The following is a 21425-nucleotide window of genomic DNA, read 5'->3' on the forward strand; positions in this document are numbered from 1 at the left end:
GAACAGTTAACGGTGAAAAAATGAAGATTTAGATTTTTTTTAAAAAATTATACAAAAGAAAGAAAGAAATTAACCCAAGAATTTAAAATGTATAAATGTCTGTGTCACTACTGTGCCAGGATAGTGGAGTGTTTCTAAGGCTCCGCACTCACCACTAATGTGGGTTTGAATTCCACATTTCAATTTTATTTTTATTTTTTTATTTTAACATATTTAACACGACAAGTTCCACCTTTAAAAAAACATTAATGACAAAAAATAAATAAAAGAGGTAGCTAAAAATACAAATGACGGAACTTTAAGTCACGTGGTGCACCTATCATGCGATCTAAACTGGCCAATGAGGGGCGCTGCGTATCCATGGCAGTCTATGGATACGTTTAACCCGGATGCGTGGCCATATTGGAAGCACTCGGAGGTAAACACTGCGATGGATAAATGTCCGAAACCACAGAAAAGCTCCTCAAAATGCGCTACAGATGCAAATGCATACAGGGACGGACTTGGTCCACAGGGAAGGACACAATATTTAGAAAAGTTACGGTTTATTGGTGTTGCAGATCCATTCCAGTTTGCTCCCTCGTCTTGGATCAATAACGACCTGGAGAGTCTTCTGTCTGATATCATCCACTACCTGGTTTTAACCCTAACTCAATCTGGGTTTGATAAAGATCTGACCTTTTACCTGGAATACAATGAGAAATACAGCACATTTTAGCTCTACATTTTAACAACTGTGTTGCTACTGTAGCAGGCTATTAAATGTAATTATATTAAGTCAATAATGCGACATACAGTAGCTTGATATGAATTATATTATTATCATCACACTAGAAAATGAGTTAAAAGCCGCTGCTGTCAACAATTCAGTTAACTGACAAGAAATGGACGAACAAATGTAAATGTTCAGATGTTTGCCCCGTAGATCCTGGTTTAGCTTCGCTAACCACAAGCTCCTCCTTTCCTCTGATAACTTTTGACATTGTTCTCCCTGATCTGGTATAACTATTGAAAGTCAATAAAACTCCTAATGTTTTTCACAGTCTGACCGATTGGCACAGCCAAAAACACGGAAGTAATTTACTATTTCCTTTCATTTGATGTTCGGGATCTGCTTTGTTTATCTGCTGAGTACCTCCAATATGGCCACTTCTGGTTTGATGACGCGATATGAAAACCCTCCATTACTGAGTGCTTTGGCGAAATGCAACTCATTGGAAACAATTACAGCTCACAGCTCTCACCAATCCACCAAATGACTCAAAGCTGCAGCTGACTAATGATTTAGAAAGTGTCTGATTTGATATGCAGTGCAGCCCACATTTTAAATGTAAATATTGCTGACGATCAGGTTAATTTAATTGTGGCAACCACGATTAAAATTTGATTAATTGTGCAGCCCTAGCAACTTCTATCAGAGCGAGGGCCACAAAAATGTGATGTCTGATCCGAGGGCCACATTATCAACATTCATAGCATTGAGAATAATAACCAATCTGAGCATTCATACAGGAAAGAGTGGTTGTGTGGGTTTTCTTGGCGTTTTTTAATTAATTTAGTCTATTTTCTTGTCAATATGGCAAATTTTTGTTGCCTTTTTGTGTGTTTTTTGAGTCATCATGCACGGTTTTGCTATATTTTTGGTGTCATTTTTGTCCTTTTGTGTATGTTGTTGTTGTTGTTGTTTTTGTAGTAATTTTGTGTTTAAGTGGTTGTTTAGTATGTCTTTGGTCAACGTTTTGTGCATTTTTCTGTCGTTTCCTGTGTTTCTGGAGTTTTGTGTGTTATGTTGGGCTTCATATAATGTCATGAATTATAATTGTGTTTTTGGGGGGCCGCACAAAATTAGACCGTGGGCCGCCAGTTACCTATGTCTGTCATACAGTGTACAGAGTGATACACTCACTGGTGACTCCATCCATCCTGAACATTTCCATCAACATAATGTGGGAAACATGGTTTTATACTCAATTGATCCATCCTTAAATAAGCTTAGGTGTTCACTTTCTTTTTTTTAATGTCTCTAGCTGTTAAAATGTTATTGAATCTTTTTGTAACACCTAAAAACATTTGTCACAATGTTTTAGTGAAAATAAACATTTAAAGATGGTTAATTTAATACAAAAATGTATAAAGTGCAGCAGTATGTAACTCTACTAAGCCACCGACTACATCTGTAATCTGTGTTTATTAGGGATGTAACGATTAATCGTAAGGCAGTTAAAAATCGAATCATAGGTATAACGATTCACATCGATGCTGTGAAAATTGAATCGCAGTACTTTTTTTAACCAGCAGAGGGCGCTACCCAGAAGTGTTGGCAGCGAGCGAAATCTGCTAATACTTTCTTTCTGGCTGCCTTCTACTCTTAAACATATTCATAAATGATTCATTACCCCTTTAGCACCAAACGAATATCTGTAATATTACGTGAATATCTGTAAAAGCCACGTTTTTCTATTAGCTCTGTCTGCTAGCATAGCATCTCTTCTTCACTGCAAAATATCTGCATGCCAACCGACCACTGGGTTACCAGCGCCCTCTGCTGGTTCAAATATCTGACCTAAATACAGTAAAATGACTTTTTTTTTTTTTTAAGTCTAATTGTTAAGGCACAAAATACATTTTCAGTTGCACTTTTAAAAAGAAAAAGAACTATTATGCAGTTTTGTATTGTTTACTATCGAACCAGAATTTAAATAATTAGCTTCTTCTTCATTTGTATTATTCCTTTTTTTATTTCATTCAAGATTTATTTTTAGTTAAATTGCCTTGTTTTGAATAGTTTATCAAGGAATTCTTTTGACAATGAAAAATAGTATAGTATTTTCCCAAAAAAGTAAAGGAATATTTTTCAGTCATTTATATACAGTCCCATTTTGTAAAATAAATCGTGAGAGAATCGTATCGTGAACCCAGTATCGTGAATCGAATCGTATCGGGAGTTGAGTGAATCGTTACATCCCTAGTGTTTATCTGTGTGGGTTTGATTTTAGATGGAGCTCATTGGTAACGAGAGCTGCAGAACAGGCCTGAGGGCCCCTCACCATGTTGGTGACAGGCAGATGTGCTAACCACTAGGGCTGGGCGATATATCGAGATTCAAGATATATCGAGTTTTCCATTTTTGGTGATATAGAAAATTACAATATCGATTTTAATATATTTCATAGCTTATTATCCTCCGCCACAAAGTGTGGAAAGGGGATGTAGGTTTGTCTGTCAGTCCGAGTTAAAGTGGACAGCTTTTCTCGGAAACTGTTCAAGATAAGATAACCAAATTCGGTGTGTGGCTTCAGGGTTTCAGTACCTTGATGGTGTTCGAAAATGAGAAGCGCGCAATTATTTTTTCCGGAGTTATTGCCCTTGTGTTGTCTTTTTTTTTACTCTGTTCGAGGTATCTTCAAAGGGGTTTAAGATAGGATAACCAAATTCGGTGTGTGGCTTTAGGGTATATATAGATCCTTTGATTGTTTGAACATTGTGACATATTTTGTTGGGCGGGGTTTAACCTGGAAGCAAACCACCATAGATTTACATAAACACTAGATGACTTACCCCGCTGTTAGACAATGGGGAGCGGCGTAGCAACGTGGTGGCCATCTTACTTCAGACAGTTGGCCCCCCACTATTACATCGGGGTCAATGGTGCATGTACTATTTAAATAACCCTAACTTGCTCAATTTTAAACCAATTTTAAAACGGCACGTGGCAATTTCAACATGTACATCCTATGTCATACCTACGTATAATAAGGTTTGTAATAAGGCAAACCGTTTGTAAATCCCTCAATATTTTTTTGGAGTTAAGGGTTTTTTTTTGTTTAAGCTGATCACTCATCATCCAACAGCTAACGTAGAGCGGGTCAGAATATCAGAACGTCAGTTGAGCTACGGTGGCGAATCCCGCTTGCGTCATCTAGTGTTTATATATACAGTACATCTATGCTTTAGTCAGCGCTGCTTCCTGTTTTTGCCTCCAGCCACGTCACTCGTGAGGTGGGCCATTAAGGGGTCTATACCGTGATGGAGTTATTACCCTTGTGCAGTTTTTTTTACTCTGTTCAAGGTATCTTCAAAAGGGACAGTTTTTCTTAGAAACCGTGTAAGATAGTAATTTTAAAGGGGACATATCATGGTTTTAAATCCTTCCTTTTTAGATATAAATCATACAGTTGTGGTCTATATAAAGCGGAACTGCACTGCTTGGGTCTGAATTCCTCATTATTATAGCTCCCCAGGCCCCTTTTCTACCCCTTTTCTGATGTGCTTCTAAGAGCAACTCGTTTTGGTGCGGTCTCTTTAAATGCAAATGAGACACTTCATACCCCGCCCCCTCTCCAGGTTCAACTCCACCCTGCTCGGCCATTTTTGTAGTTTGATAGAAGAGATATGGCTATGTAGCGGCGCAGAAAAAGTTTATTCACACGTTATTTACACAATGTCAACAACAGAATACTTGTCCATCCAGCCTTACATGTTCCAGCCAGAGTCTGACCCAGCGGAGCGAGATGAAAATGAAGATGATGAACCTGCAGAACCCTAACAAGTGAGCTAACACAAGCACCGAGCTAACGCTAGCGCCAAGCTAACGTCACAAAATGCATTTTAATACAGTCTTTTTGGAGACAAAAACGGCAAAATGAACTGACTAATGAAAACTTTAGACTTAAATTAAACCACGTAGGCCATATCATCAAGGATCTAAAACGAGCACACAGCGCTAACATATGAAGACGGTGCAACTGCTAATGCTAACAAAACAATGACAGGGACGTCTTATCATCACACTTTTTAGCGTTATTTAGAGCTTACCGAAGTGCTCTGTTCGTCGTCTCCAAAGATAGAAGGAATTGAACCCTCAATCAGACAAAGTCTTTCTGTAAATCCTTCTTTATACTGGCGGAGGTTGATGAAGCAGTCATCCTTGAAGTGCTTCACGCACACAAAAATGATCTTACCCACAGATGTGGGTACATTTCCATAAAAAATAAAACTCAACCAGGCACTTTGAAAAGGTTCTGATGCTGGGAGACGTTGTAATGAAGTGTGTGGGTTACTACATCCAACAACCAAACATTTTGACTTATCCTCTCGTAACTTCAGCATCCTTGAGCTTGGACTACAAAATAAAAGCGAGAAATCAAAATGGCGGATTGCTTGAAGTGTTGGGCCTGGAGTCGATGTCCTAATTTGGCAGTTCTGCTGACGTTATTGTTCAAAAAACGTAATAGAAAATAGAGAATAGAAAAATTGAAACAGATTGAAAAATATGACCAAAACAGAATATAAAGATATCAACGGAGCACCTGAAGAGATTAATTTGAACTTTTCTGTGCTTCTAAACAATCTAAATATACATCAAAATGCATTTAAGGGCTAAAAAAGTGGATTTAGCAGGATACTGTATGTCCCCTTTAAATTCTGATGTGATAATATTTTCTTATGTGTACATTTAAGTTCTTAGATTTAGGACATTTAGGAAAAGCTTGTGAGTTATAATGACAACCAATCTGGTGGGGGATGTTGATGACTGTCTTTTTGTTTTGTTTTAAAACACTTGTTCTAAGAGTCGCTACTTTCACTACTTCTCAGGACAACATTAAAAGCAGTTAGATGGATTTCTGAGAGCGTCCACCCAGACCCACTCAAACTCATTTTAATTCAGAGGCCAAATACGGACCAGTTTAATCTCAAGTGGGCTGCAGAGTTTAGGTGCTACACTAAGCAATTTTATCATTCTCGAGTTTACACTTCCACCTATAAATGAATTTAAAGTATGTAAGGCACCGACAATATCCAAGCAGGATCTTAAATTTGTTAACAAGTTTTATTTAATTTGGGGAAATTTCAGGGAAAATTGTATGATTTTGGCAAAATTGAGAGTACTTACAACCATTTGAAGTTAAAAATGACCATCTTGTGCCATCTTGTGATATCAGCATGGAAAAACTCTAAGCACTCGAAAATATATGCAGTTTCATTGAAATTGTGTATTTTGAGGTACTGAGATACTGTATCTACAACTGAATTAGTTGGTAATTTACAGAATGAGTCATGTTTTTGCCCTTGATTTTTACTTTGTCCTGCGGGCCGAATTGGGAGCTTTAAAGGGTCGGATTTTGGCGCCAGGCCTTGATTTTGACACAGGTGCCCTAAACAAGACACACTACAGAACTCACTCACACATTCTGTCCTTTCTAGGAGAAAAAGACAAAAGTGGCACATTTGTTGCAACTGTTGATTAATCAATGTGCTTGTGTGGCAGATGCAGTATTTATTTGCCTCATAGTGCCTTAGTGCCAGCGAACGACAGTGACAGTGTGCCAGCTGTTAATTTCCATGGGATATATTAAAGTATGCAAGCAAAGGTCAAGCTTCATCATTATTCTTGACTGAATGTGGAACAGCACTGTAGTGTTTAGTGCTTCCGGCTCACGCTTTGGATATGGGTTTTCTTCAGGTACTCTCCATAAAGTTCTTCCTCTCACACTTTAGAAACATGTATTTTAAATTATTTGGAGTCTATAAATGAGAGCGTCAGTGTGTATGTGTTAGCATAAGACTCGTGTGCCTTCCTCTTTGCACCTCAGGGGGTTATTTACCAAAGAAGGGGTTCTATAATACAAAAGGAATCAAATATGAATACAATTTAATGATCAAACTTCAGGTTTTCTAATGAAGAATACCTCTTTCAATGTTTTTTTTTGTTTCCACAAGGCACACTAAAAACATTCATATGCTTAGTTTATTCTGCAATTATTTTTAGCTGTCACTCCAAGTTCAAACCAGTTTTGTGTTTTTGCTTATTATAAACACTCAGGATTCACAAAGATCTGAAATAAAGGGTGGTAATCCAGGTACGTCCCTAAATCCTTTAGTGACGCAGTTTCCTCACCAGTGGCGTGGAATTCACTAAGGTTGCAGCAATCATGAGTGCACGGGCAGAACTGGTGCAGACCGCCCCTATTCAAATGAGCGTTCTGCTCGTTTAATGTGGAGACGTCAGTGTGTACAAGCACACTGACATTTGAGCAAGTTAAATTTGAGGAAGGTGGACTTCTCTGTCTGCTGCAAAAACTAAACAGAAAACTAAATAAACAAATAGAAAGTTGTTTTAAAACCTAATAATATTTTTTCCCCCTAATTTAATGTGGCTGCTCCATCAGGTGCTGTAACTTTGCTCTGATCAGTCCATGAAAAATATGCAGATTTGGAGAAACTCTCCCCCTGGGAGATACTATTCATATTAATTAGAGGGAAACGCCCTAAGTGGAATGAGTGCACATTCTGACGCGCTAAAGAGGCACAGTCCTGATTCCCTGGGATTTGTACTCCTTATTAGCGTGTGGAGTAACGTTTGCACACATTTTAATACCACTAAACCTTTAGTAAATCCAGCCCAGTGTGGGGATTTTACAAAGATTCAGATTACATGAAGATCTTTATAAAATGTTTTGTGTGTCAATCAGTTATTGTTAAAAAAAAAGATACCCAAAAAAACAAAGTCTGTTGTAAAAAGTCAAATAATCTTGAAAAGCAAGTATAGTAGTAGTAGTAGCAGTGAGGCATACTTGAGACACTGGAGTACGTCCATGCAGATGCCTGATCATGCTTTGAGGCAGATGTGCTAATCACAACACAACTGTGTCATAAAGTTTAAAATTAAACTACACAATACAGGCTTTTTCAAGCACAAATGAGGCAGATGTGGTAACAGCCTGATCATCCACATGTAGTTTCCTTCTGCTGGTTAAAGTATTTTAACAAGCTTGAAACAATAAATTCAAAAAACAACATAAACTAGAATATTTGCATTTCCTGAAGAAAATGCAGGTGCTGGCCTGCGTCACATTGCATTAGCATTAGTATAGTATTAGCATTAGCTAGCATTAATAATAATAATGGATTGGATTTTATATAGCGCTTTATCATAGACACTCAAAGCACTTTACAGAATTAAGGCATTATTCTTTCACTCCGCACGTTGTGGTGGTAAGCTACTATTGTAGCCACAGCTGCCCTCAGCAGACTGACGGAAGCGAGGCTGCCATAGTGCGCCATCGGCCCATCCAACCACCACAAACACTCATTCAAACACTACATTCATACTAGGCAATGTGGGTGAAGTGTCTTGCTCAAGGGCACAATGACAGATACCACTAGAGCAACTGTCACACCACTGTGGCACCTAGATTTCTCAGTGGTCTCCCATCCCACTACTAATTAGGCCCAGACCTGCTTAGCGTCAGAGATCTAACGAGATCGGGCAATGACAGGCTGGTATGGCCTCATAAATTAACATTAGCATTATTTTAGTATTAGCATAGCATTAGCTATCATTAGTTTAATGTTAACCTTGCGTTAGCATTAGACTAGTATTATCATTAGCTTTGCATTAACATTAACCTAGTATTAGCCTAGCAATGGCATTAGCCTAGCATTAGTCTAGCGCCATCATTAACCTAGTATTAGCAGTAACCTAGCATTCACAATAATCTAGCATTTTTCTTTTTTTTCCCCCTTTTTTTCTTCTCTTTTTCATTTTTTTTCCCCCTTTTTTTTTTTTTTTTTTGAAAAAATAAGCACTCACCTAGCAATAGCTAAATATTAGCAATAAGGTTGGAGAAAGTTGAAATGGTTGAAGGCAGTAGCTGAACATGTTAAAGGTCCAAATCAGTTGAAGAATGCTGGGGATGAAGGGCTTAAAAGTTGAAAAAGTCAAAATTTCCAATAGAAATGAATGGGAAAGAAAAAATGTAATAAGTCAAAAAGTTTAAAAGTTACAAATGATAAAAGTACAAGCATAAATCTCGGGAACGTTTTTAATTTTTTGATAGCTTATTTGGATGTGTTAGCGACAATGGAAGAAAAAACAATGGTGAGGATGCCTCCTGCATCCTCACTAATAAAGGTTAGTAGCCTATTACTGCTTGGCATTGTGAAAAAAATGGATGTCTCAGTCTGAATGGGATTCCCCTCAATTATTTTTCATGGTTGTCTAATTATCCCAGGGGTCGGAGAAGAGCATGGTCTGATCAGAGCACCACAGTGATAATCCTTCCTGCTCTGACCTGTAGTTAAGGATGAAGCTGACTCTGAAATTGAGCTTTGGCAGCAGTGGGAACACTGGACACACTGAGAATGCTCACTGCACATCTCAGCTAGTCCCACTGTCTCTGTGAATGATGTAACAATCACCTCTGTCCATTTTGAACATCTGCAAAATGTTTAACGCAATAAATGTACAGAGAAGAAATGTAAAAATGTCTTACATTTGCAGGAACAAAAGAGATCCACCTGCTATAGAAGGAGCAGAAAATAACTAATGATGAGGCCCTGGCAGGAAACCTTTCAGAGTTGACATGTTCTCTTTCTTTCACAGTTCAATGACATGTACACAGTGACGTGCCGTGACCACTAGGGTTGGGTAGGCACGTTGCAAATCCAGACCACCAATGACAATTTCATATGTTTCTGCTGTCAAGTGTTAATTCAATTCAAATCTACTTTATTTGTATAAAGCAATTTCCAACAAAGTCATCTCAATGCGCTTATCAAAATATAAAATTCATAATAAGAAAGAAAAAACCAAAACAAGATCCATATGAACAAGTATTTAGCCATCTAACAAAATCAACATCATAAAACACCATTAAATAAACATAAACAATTATTTAATATAGCCTCCATACTCTCCCAACAAGATATATCTCATGACACGGCAGCACATCCGTTGTTTGTGTTGGAAACACAGAAACACAGAGAAAATGACAACAACAACAGCCTCAGTGAGGAGCATCCACAAAGCCAATCCTTCCTTTTGTTCCATTCACTGTGAAAAGTATGAAACATTTTCTGACCTTATCTTTGCTGAAGCTCTGGTAGCTCAGGTGTTCGTCTCCATCTTTTAAAAGCTGTCGTTTTTCCTCAAAAAAAAGTTTCTTTATCGTCTCTAGCGCTGTCATCCTGCCTGTAGTTTCATCCCGCCCACTAGCTAGCGAAGGTAGCAGCAGCGGTCACATGGGATCATTTCACTAATGCACTGAACTTATGTATAGCATTTAGCATAGCGAGGTTACGTCTAAAGGCAGCATAGAGATCTGCCTTTGGACGTAAATGGTCGTCATCTTGGAGAACTGACTGCGCAGTTTTATTTGTAAATAAAATGTGTTCCCAGAGCAAATTTCATTTTAACATTTTTAAGAACTGGTACTTGGAAATAAATTGAATCTTTTACCCTTTATGAATGCCTGGAGACTTTAGCACTTGAGTTTAACATTTTCAAAAACTTGAAAATGTTAACTATAAAACTAAGGGACCTGCCTAACAGAAAAAAGCTCAAACTACAAAAGTTTTGCATCTTTTTACGTAGTGACGTCATCTTTGAACATCTTAGAAGTAACAACCTCATTTTTAAAATATAAAGAGTAGAAAGTACAGATATTTGTTTAAAAAAGTAAGGTGTAAAAGTAAAAAGTTGCCAAAAAAAATGAATACTCAAGTAAAGTACAGACACCAGAAAAAACGAATTAAGTAGAGTAACAAAGTATTTGTACTTTGTTACTTGTCACCTCTGACGTTAGGAACTTGCCTGTAGGATTGAATGGGAGTGTGTATGTTTTTTCTATATTCGTTCCTGTCCAGCGAGTACCAACAATATAGACAAAATTTCGTATCTCCATTTTGCTGTCAGATATCTGGATATGATGCTATGTGGCTATGGCGACCATGACTGCAGGAATAAGCTAGTGTAAATACTGTAAGTGTAGATGGCTAAATGAATGAAAGGAATATCTGGTACCCAGACATTCATGCAGCATTGCTATTTAGATAATAGATATTGTTATTTTTACTAAATAGATAGTGTCTTGTGCAATTATCCGTTCTTGCTATTTCTTTACGTGGCTGTGGAAGTTTGTTGTATCTTGGTTTTGTTTGTGGGCTGTATGTTTAACACCCCTGGAATAGAGCCTAAATACTAGATAAAATGCAGTAGACAACTTCAATATTGTACTTGGTGCCAATATCTCTTTAACCTCATATTTTAAAACTGTAACAATAACCTGCGATCTGTTGAATGTTTTATCATGTAAAGCACATTGAGTTGCCTTGTGTATGAAATGTGCTATACAAATAAATTTGCCTTGCTTTGCCTATTGTCTGTTCAGAAAAGCAAATATCGAATATCTGGTGAAGATCCTTCTAGCAAAGCTGGAAAGAAGGTCACCACTAAAAACTGGCTCAACACCGAAGGACCGAACCTCAAAAAATGATGATAATTATGGATGATATTCTTTAGATCAAAAGACTTGCCTTCAAATTAAAAATTAAGGAAGAATGCTGTGATTTAAAACTGGGGAAAATCGTTGATAATTAAAAACAAGAAACATTGTGGTGTGTGACTATATAGTCACACACCACAGGCCTTGTTCATGTTATATTGTACACACCCTTTAAAGGTCCAGTATTATGCTGTTTTTCACCCATCTCCATTTGTTCTAAGAACCCCAACAACATAGTACTTGAGGTTCATTTTCCCAAACTCGCCTGTTTTCTGGAGTTTTAGCCTCTGAAAAGTCACTTTCAGAGGGGCTTTCATGCACATGCATGAGTGGGCATTATTTTGCTATGTTGCATCTTGTGGTGTGGATGGTGATAACAAAAAGGTAGTGTGTGGAGCAAATATCTCTCCGACGCGGTGTGAGTTTGACCTGAAACTTAGTCAATGGCTTCCAAATACCACAAGTGTGTGTATTTGTTATTTTGGAGTAATTTGGTGAAGCAAAACAGTCAAACCGTTAATTTTAAGATTACGGCTCCCTCGGTAAGAGTGCTGTATTGAGAGCGCTACTTGGTGTTGCAAAATGTGTATTTCTCGTGGTACTTCCGTGTCTCTCTTAACAACCTGCGACGGATTGCGACGTGTGTGAGAGATGACAATAGAAATGCACAAAACTACACTAAAAAAGATACAAAGATACACAAAATGATTCCAGAATCACACTGCAATGGCAACAAAAAACAATAATTATACAAAAAATGCACAAAAAGACAACAGAAAGATACAAAAATACACATAATGACTCCAAAAACATACATTGCAGAAAAATACATCAAACAAAAAAAATATAAAAATGAGTATAAAAAACAACATTTATCATGCACGTCCCATAAAATTAAACCAGGGAAATCGCACACGCTATTTTATGTTGCACCCGCAAATAAACCCCTTTATAACACTACAGAGTACAGAGTATGCACACCTCTTTGTACATCCAATCTTCAAACATATTGTCATTTGGCCATAATTGACAACTGTACTTATGCTCCCACATGAATGCATACTTCCGACGGGCACTGTACTAGTTCTATATTAAACCGCAGTGTTTGTTTTACCTGTGATGTAGTTTGAGAGGGAGGGATGAAGAGGATTGTCAGGAGGAGGAGTTTCCGCGATGTCACGTCACAGCGCGAGAAAACTCCAACTCGCCCGTTTGGAGCTGATTTTTACAAAATGTGGAATAACAATGGAGGGAGAAAACAGAACTTTGAACCTCTGAATGAGGCTAATAGGATGTATATCACTGTAGCAAAGTCATTATAATGTGTTTTTCATAATGCTGCGCCTTAAAGAAGTAATGTCTTGACATTTTTTTTGTTTATCATTTCCTTTTATTTCATAATGTTTTTTTTGTCATGTGGAAAAAAAGGTATACTTACTAAATAGAATAAAAATTGGAAAAATAAGAAAAGTACATATCTGCAAAATGGTAATAGAAATTAATTTTAAAATACAATATGTTCAACTCTGTCTTTTGGATAATGAAGCAAATGATTGTGCTGAAGAAACAGCAGTACTTGTGTTTTTTAACTGCTTTAAAAACAAGAGCTGAAAGAAAGTAAGCAGGGTCGTAGAAGTACATTTGCACAATGTAAGAGAAGAGACAATGGTAGTAGCTGTTGTGGAGGTTCTTAAGAGGACAGATAATCTTTCTTTTGTTATTTTAAGCAGTTATGTCATTGCTTTTTGTATAGCATACGAAGGGACTTATTACCATAAACTGCACCTGTTTCCACACACTTACACACACACACACACACACACACAGAGACAACCGTTAGAATATTGTCAGTAATAAACGGTGTGTTGTGCATACTTTGAGTTGCTGCCATAAGACACAGGGATGAAGGTGACATTGTTTGTTTTTGCTTTTTTGTCCCAGGGAAATGTGAAGACAGCTTGGCCACGCCTCTTCCTTACAGCTCTTTCACTAGCTCATCAGTATATGGTCGAGGATATGGAGCTGGTTATGCCAAACTCAATCGAAAACAAGGTATGTCACATTTTGCACATGCCCTTTTATTTATTCTTTTTTTCATTTTTAACATTAATTTACATGCACTCTGTAACTGTTTAGCCTTTTTTGTTACATTGACTAGCTTTTCCCCCATAATGCACCTTTCTTAAAAGTCTCAAACGCTGTTTGAACTTTCACTTCCATTTATTCTGATTTTCAAAGGCGTTCCTTTGTTCCCACTGTCAACACCACTGTTTAACTCAAAAACAACCATTTTCCTTAATTTGTCTTTTTTTGTTTTTATATTACATTTTTTTCTAATTTATGTCCGTCTCATAGTTGCACTATTATCCTATGTTAGTATTTTTTCTTCTTCTGTTTACTTTTGCTATTCGATGGTGTTGCTGCAATGTGTGAATTTCCCCTCTGGGGATCAATAAAGGTTTATTCTGTTCTACTGTATTGTATTCTAACAACTAATTAGACCTCACTTTACTGTATCATTGAGAGTAAAAAAGGTCATTTTTATCGATCTTATTTTTTATTGTATATTTTATTTTTTGCCTTAATTTTTCCTTTCTATATTTGTATTTAGCTTTCTTGTTTGCTTGCTCTTTGTGTCTTTGGCTGCTGTGACGTGTGAATTTCCCCACTGTGGGATTAAAAAAAGGATCATCTAATCTAATTAGCTTAACATATACCAATTTATACAGTTTCCTGTTGTTGTTCTACTGCAGCAAAGGCAGGTTGTTGCCTCCAGCAGTCAGCAAAAAAGTGTGTGTGGACCAGTAATCAGTTGTGTTTTTTATGTTTTTAAAAGGATGTGATAATGATGATGAGCATACATATATTAGCTGTGTGGTTCTAGTTTCAGCCTGGCAGGAATTGTCAGTCTGGCTGTGGCAGTTCCAGCGACATTCATTTTGTCTTCTTTTTGAATAGTATGTTGAGTTGTTTTGTTTATTCAGACAAGGTTTTTCAAGAATTTTTATCTCCTGACATGTTTCGACTCTCAACTGCCAGTCTTCCTCAGAGGAGTTTCTGCTGATCGCCTTTGATGGTTCCTTTGAAGTTTCACTTGACTTCCATGTCATAGTTCCAGCAACATTCATTTTTGAATAGTATGTTTTGTTTTGTTTATTCAGACAAGGTTTTTCAGGAAACCGTGTCAGTGGCACTTTGTTTTTTACTTTAACGCTTGACACAACAATTTGCTTTTTTAAGAAAAAGACATATTTTAGGCCTCATACATTATTAAAACAAAAAAAAGATGTAAAATTTGAAAATTTCTCTCAAATTTTGTTTTCATTGCCACCGTAAACACTTTGTTTGTTGACATTTTTGTAAATTGCATTGTGGGATGTGGGGCCTATACTACGAAGCTGGATAAACATATACAGACTATTTCTCCGTTAGCGTGCTTCTCTTAACTCAGAGGTCTGCAACCTTTACTCTTAAAGGAGCCATTTTGTCTAATCTCACCTGGATTAAAGTCTTCTCAATTAAAACACTAGTGTGTTAAATTCTAGACAGTTACGATTATATCGAGTAATGTTACATGAACAACATTTTTTTGAGTTAAGGTATTTGAAGGGCTACAAAAAATAACTTGAATTAGAATAAACACATGATCATGTCGGTCAACACATGCTAATTGCTAATTTATTGCAACATATCAATCATGCATATATTTTGTGCCTTAACAATTGGACTTAAAAAAAAAAAAAAAACAGTCTGCACTGTATTTACGTCAGATATTTGTTTGGACCAGCAGAGGGCGCTGGTAATCCAGTGGTCGGTTGGCATGCAGATATCCTTGCAGTGAAGAAGAGATGTTATGCTAGCAGACAGAGCTAATAGAAAAACATGACTTTTACAGATATTCACATAATATTACAGATATTCTTTCGGTGCTAAAGGGGTAAAGAATTATTTATGAACATGTTTAAGAGTAGATGGCGGCCAGAAAGAAAGTAGTAGCAGATTCCGCCCGCCGCCTACACTTTTATACGAGAAGGATAGATAGCGCCTTCTGCTGTTTAAAAAAAGTACTGCGATTCAATTTTCAGAGCATCGATGTGAACCGTGATACCTATGAATCGATTTTTAACTGCCTTACGATTAATTGTTGCATCCCTAATTAAAACCTATGCAAATGTCATTCCAGCATTAATAAGGGGTACAAGCCCCAAGGGAATCAAGACTATGCGTGTTGAGCGCGTCACAATGTGCCCACAATCCATTTAGCACCTTTCCCTCTGAATAATATCAGTATAAGTAGGCGGATCTCACAAGGGGAGCAAAAAAATGGGAGGAGGACAGCCGAAAACAGTACGACCCTCAGGCAGGTGCAAACTCACACGCAGAGATCATATGTTTACTGAATGTTGACACAAAACACAGTGGAGATCGAAAAAATGCTCCAGTTAACCTTTCTAGTATAAGAAAATAATTTGAATAAAACTATAGTCAATATTAACACCCACTGAAAGAAAATGCAGAGTAAAGTGTGTGTGAGGGAGATAAACAGCTGAATATGAGGCTGCCCATGTGGAGTCTGGTGTGGCTGCGGTGCAGGAAGTCACTGTGCGCGGAGCTCCATGGATGTCGCTCCGGACGCATCGCTTCAGTGAGAACTCTAGTGTCACAATTATGGCGGGAGCATCAGGCCAGGATCAGCTGACCAGCTGCGTAATTTACACAGCGATGACACAATATTCCCATTTGAGAGTGTGCATGACACAGCGCTATTCAGAAGCTCAGACCTGCTGATGATGGTCAGTAGATCGTCTTCTAATAGTGCTGATTGACTGATTGACAGACTCTGTTGCTACAGTAACTCAGATCAATGGCATCAACAGATCAATAGGACAGTTTCTGTCCAAATCTGCCTGTTTTCCATGAACTGATAAGAGCATAGTTACAGGAACTGACGGAACAACCACATTAAATTAGGTTAAAAAAATTAGGTTTTAAAGTTTATTAAACTTTAAAACCTAATTTATTAAACAGCATTTTTATTTTCTTATTTTATTTTCTACATTATTAAATGTTTGTGCAGCAGACAGAGAGGTCCACCTGCCTCCGATTTCACTTCTTCAAATGTCATTTTGTGCTTCTGTGCACTCACCTCTCCACATTGAAAGAGCAAAATGTTCATTTAAATAGGGCGGTCTTATCCATGTCTATACGCGCACCAATGTTAGTGAATTTCCCACAACAGTAGAAGAAACAGCACCACCAAAGATTTTAGGGACGCACTTGGTTTACCACCCTTTATTTTAGATCTTAGTGAATCCATCCCACAAAGTACAGACAGACGGATTGCATTGCACACAGAAATACTTTAGTTACAATAATGGTCCTTTACAGATGACTTGACACCAATGGGCAGGGGGAGGCGAGCTTTGATTATTGGACAATCTATTTAGCTCTCTGCCAAGATGGATATCACAACTACTTTTAGAATTATGACAGAATAGGCTTTTCTCCATATCTGTAACTACTGAATATCTCCCTTTGCACAGTTCCCACGCAAATGTACCATTTTTTGCAGGTCGTTTGTGAAATTGTTCGACTGTAGATGCTATTTTAGCTTTTTGTAGGTCACAACTGTTGTGACTTTTGCCTTGGCCAATATGTGATGGGCTTGCAAGCGAAATCTGATCTGATCGATTTGTTTTTACAGATATCTGCCAATCAGTGACGTGCCGTGACCACTAGGGTTGGGTAGGCACGTTGCAAATCGAGACCACCAATGACAATTCCATATGTTTCTGCTGGCAAGTGTTAATCAAACAAAATCAACATTGTAAAACACTATTAAAGAAACAAACAATTATTTAATATAGCCTCCATACTCTCCCAACAAGATATATCTCATGACACGGCAGCACATCCGTTGTTTGTGTTGGAAACACAGAAACACGGAGAACATGACAACAACAACTCAGAACATCCTCAGTGAGGAGCATCCACAAAGTCAATCCTTCCTTTTATACCATTCACTGTGAAAAGTACAACAAACATTTTCTGACCTTACCTTTGCTGAAGGTCTGGTAGCTCAGGTGTTGGTCTCCCATCTTTTAAAAGCTGTTGATTTTCCTCAAAAGAAAGTTTCTTTATCGTCTCTAGCGCTGTCATGTTAGTGTTTTCCTGCCCACTCGCTAGAGCGAGAGAGAACGTAGCAGCAGCGGTCACATGGGATCAATTCACTAATGCTCTGTGAACTTAGGTATCGCATTTAGCATAGCGAGGTTACGTCCAAAGGCAGTGTAGAGATCTGCCTTTGGACGTAAATGGTTGTCATCTTGGGGAACTGACTGCGCATGCGCAAACACAAAAACACGCTATGGGAACAGAGGCAGAGCAGCCGCTTCCTTTTGGGAGGGGGCGTGGCCTTCTCTTGCCTTACAGCGGAGTGAGACGGCAGCCGTCCCAGGAAATAGCACTGTTTAGTAATTTGGGCTATGAAACACACAAAATATGGACACTTTCAAACTTATAGGTACTGTAGGCTATTGGAAATGGAAAATAATTTTTTTTTAATTATATTATTATTAAAACAAATAATCAAAATATCAATTCACCCTTGGGTAGGCACTGCCTACCTTGCCTACCCTGACTGCACGTCACTGCTGCCAATAATGATCAGTTCCTGGATCAATGCATTATCTGTACAAGCTGTATATTTTATAGTGTGTTTACCTGTTGTATAAAAGACTGTGAACACACAGTCATAAACAAGTCCACCTCAACAGCATGTACCAATTAATCCGACACAAACAAAGTCATCTTAAGAAATGTTTTTTTTAAAAGTGGAAAATGTTGTGAACATTGAAGAAAAAGTTTCTGTCTTTCATTTTGCCCAAAATCTTTTTTAGGTTCTGGGGGTTGGTCGCCCTTGGATACTGATCATTACCAGTGGCTACAGGTAGACCTCGGATCCAGGAAGCAGGTGGTTGCCATAGCTACGCAGGGTCGCTACAACAGCCTCGATTGGACCAGCAAGTATCAACTTCTTTACAGTGACATGCAAAAAAACTGGAGGCCTTATCTGCAGGATAAAAACATTTGGGTGAGATGTGTTCCCATTATATGTTACTATTCATACCACACAATTTATCCAATGAAAACTGATAAAGTCAATGTAGTTGTTTTAGTGACCGCACCCTTTGACTTATCTAACTGGAATGTGTTTTCTACAAAAAGTTTGTGTCCTAAGAATATGAAAAAAGAAATCACTTTTTTGCAGAATAAAATGTTACCAATATATTCATAAATGAGGTTTAAATGAAAGCTGAGTTTCTATCACAACTTTACTTTAATGGAAGAGTTAATTATAACTTTTATCTTATTCTCCCATGTATATTAGTCCAAAAAGCTGCGTAGCGGCGCTGTTTTTGGCTGTATGCTATTCTCCCCCTGTACTTAAGTCAGTCACTACGCGCCTTCATCCCAGTTACGCACTGTGGCTGGAGCAGCCTTGAAATGTGGGTGTTCCCATTCAAATCTGGCTTTACGCACATTCTCCGGTGTGCTCATTCCTGGAATAAGTGCAGCGCCCCAATAAGGTGAAACATTATACTAGAAATATGGAGTTGGTTACATTTGTAGCCACACAGACTCGTGCGTCATGCAGCAGCAGCTGTGATCACTCAGCTGTTGCTGCGCTATTAATTAAAACTCTGATAGACTTCTGTCCACGTTGGTCACAGTGATTCAACTATTTTCATACTATGTCCAACATAAAGTCACTGTTTGATCCACTACAGAGTGAAACAAGCTGTCATATGAGGATGAGGATGCACCAGAAACTGTTCCCACACATATTTTAATGAGGCTCAGCTCAGGTCGCTTTAAACAATTTATATTTAAAACAGTGTATTATGGAAGCCAATAGTTCTGGTTCACTGCGAACATCCCTCTGTTTTAAAGCAGGACGCTCTGTGGCCGAGTTATTTCCTCATATCTCCATCATCTAACTCTGTCACGCTTTACAGCGATGATGATGATGATGATGATGATGATGATCAAGGAGAGATATTTTAACTGTGACTCAGTCACACTGCAATAATCTGATCAATGATTTGATCAAATCAACCTGTTATATTGTTTAACAATGAAGGCATTTCAAATTAAATTAACTTTATCATTTTCACGGATTTCAATGACATTTACAAGCGTTGGGAAAACTCCATGTTCCGTGATTACGAGACAGCCCAAAAAAAATGACATCACCGCTTCCTTTCCTTCAGCCCGCCTTCATTCACACATACGCGCTTTGTGGCTCCTTACGCGCGGTGGGCGTGTCAGCAGCCTGGACTGGAGAATACGCAAAGGAGAGAAGCTCGTAACTGCAGGCGTGCAAAGAAGCGCTTAAGTCCAGACGGGAGAATAGAGCCCTTAGAAAACCGTGCCTGGTGTTGGCCATAGATGTGTTCTTTTAGTAAGCTATGATCATATTAAAGGCTCAAACATAGTTGGACTACAGGCCAATTAAGTGCAAAGTTTAGATTTTACAATCGTGCGGAGTCCGCTGTGTCCCAGAAAACACTGTTGTATGTATTTTTCACATCGACCTGCATTTCACCCTCCTGGTGTAACAGAGCAGAACAGATGAAGCCGAGCTACAAAAGTACCGACACTTTTAAAACACGTCCCAGAAAGAGTAAATGGACTAGAGAGAAGCGCTAAGGACTGTGGGAAATGTAGGATTTTACTTGATACTACTGCGCGGTGGTGCACCCTTGGAGAAGTGCGGACAATCTGCTCCGTGTACGTTTTTTGCCCGAGTATGTTTGGGACTTAAGGCTTTGAATTTATCATTTTGGGCCCTTGAACCTATCAAATGTGTAGTGGCCTGGCTGAACTCATTCACCCTGACACAGAGCTGTGTCAGCAACAAAGTCCAGGTGTCGATCAGGACTCAGCCACTGCCAGGAGCCTTTAAGGACTGGTGTAGGGGACAAGCAGGCCTGTGGTCGTTGCAATTCATTGTCTTCTTCCCCCTCCGACACTGTAGCACACACGCTGGCTGTCCCAAGGCTATTTTGATGTCCCCACTGTGCCCTGCCCCCCACCTGTAGCAGGCATGCGCTGACCGTGCCATGCCTCTCTTTTCTTGCCATTTAACTTTGGATCAGATCACTTTTTCTTCACCTCTGCAACATTTAACCCAGTGAAACTTGTGCTGTGATAACATACTGTCACTCATTTATTGGTAACACTTTATAATAACTATCCGTTATAAGTAGTTAATAGATCATTAATAAAGTGTTAGTTAATGAGTTATACATTGCCTGTTGAATATTTGTTAACAGTTTAACAATTCAACGGTGTCTTATAGATAACCAATAGATAATTTACAAGCTGTTACTTAAGTTGTAAATTACAAGTTAACTGTATGTTAATGATTTATTACTACAGTGGGAAAAATAAGTGTTTGATACAATGTCGATTTTGCAAGTTTTCCCACTTCCAAAGACTGGAGAGGTCTGTAATTTTTATTATAGATGCACTTCATCTGTCATTGACAGAATATATAATAAAACATCGACAAAAACACATTGTATGATTTTCAAATACGAAATAGAAAAATGGAACTTAATATTTAGTTCAGAAACCTTTGTCTACAATTACAGATGTCAGACATTTTCGGTAGTTCTTGACCAATTTATATAATTTTATATACCGTATTTTTCGGGCTATAAGGCGCACTTAAAATCCTTTAACTTTCTCAAAAATCGACAGTGCGCCTTATAATCAGGTGCGCCTTATGTATGAAATGAATATGTCAAAATGTTTTAGTACAACTTTGGTAAACTATGATGCTGCACCTCTTGATGGAGTTTTGGCACTTTAGGGCAACCGTAGTCAGGCGCCTTGTGGAGTGATATGTACCAATACTGTGCTTCAACATACTGAACTGAAAAAGTGAGTGTAATGTTCTGTATTTTATGTGTTAAACCTGAACAATGTTGAGAGTTATTGTTAATGAGTTGAATAAAGTTTGACTTATCTGACTATTTTCTTTCACTTAATGCGTCTTAATAATAATAATAATAACAAACCGGTGCGCCGTATGTTCCGGTGCGCCTTATGTATGAAAATAGACCCAGTCAG

General features: G+C 38.1%; 1 protein-coding gene and 1 pseudogene across 1 annotated transcript in view; one reads left to right on the forward strand and one right to left on the reverse strand.

Moving 5' to 3' along the window:
* Window positions 1-21425, forward strand: part of cntnap2b (contactin associated protein 2b) — a 57413-nt gene that overhangs the window by 636 nt on the left and 35352 nt on the right. Inside the window, exons 2-3 of the mRNA XM_028472790.1 lie at window positions 13227-13337; window positions 18185-18378. Coding sequence (XP_028328591.1) covers window positions 13227-13337; window positions 18185-18378 — 305 coding nt within the window. The remainder of the gene's footprint in view (window positions 1-13226; window positions 13338-18184; window positions 18379-21425) is intronic.
* On the reverse strand, window positions 8180-8297 carry LOC114479881 (uncharacterized; annotated as a pseudogene).

The sequence above is a fragment of the Gouania willdenowi genome, chromosome 17 (assembly GCF_900634775.1).
Source record: "Gouania willdenowi chromosome 17, fGouWil2.1, whole genome shotgun sequence".
NCBI classification, from domain to species: Eukaryota; Metazoa; Chordata; class Actinopteri; order Blenniiformes; family Gobiesocidae; genus Gouania; species Gouania willdenowi.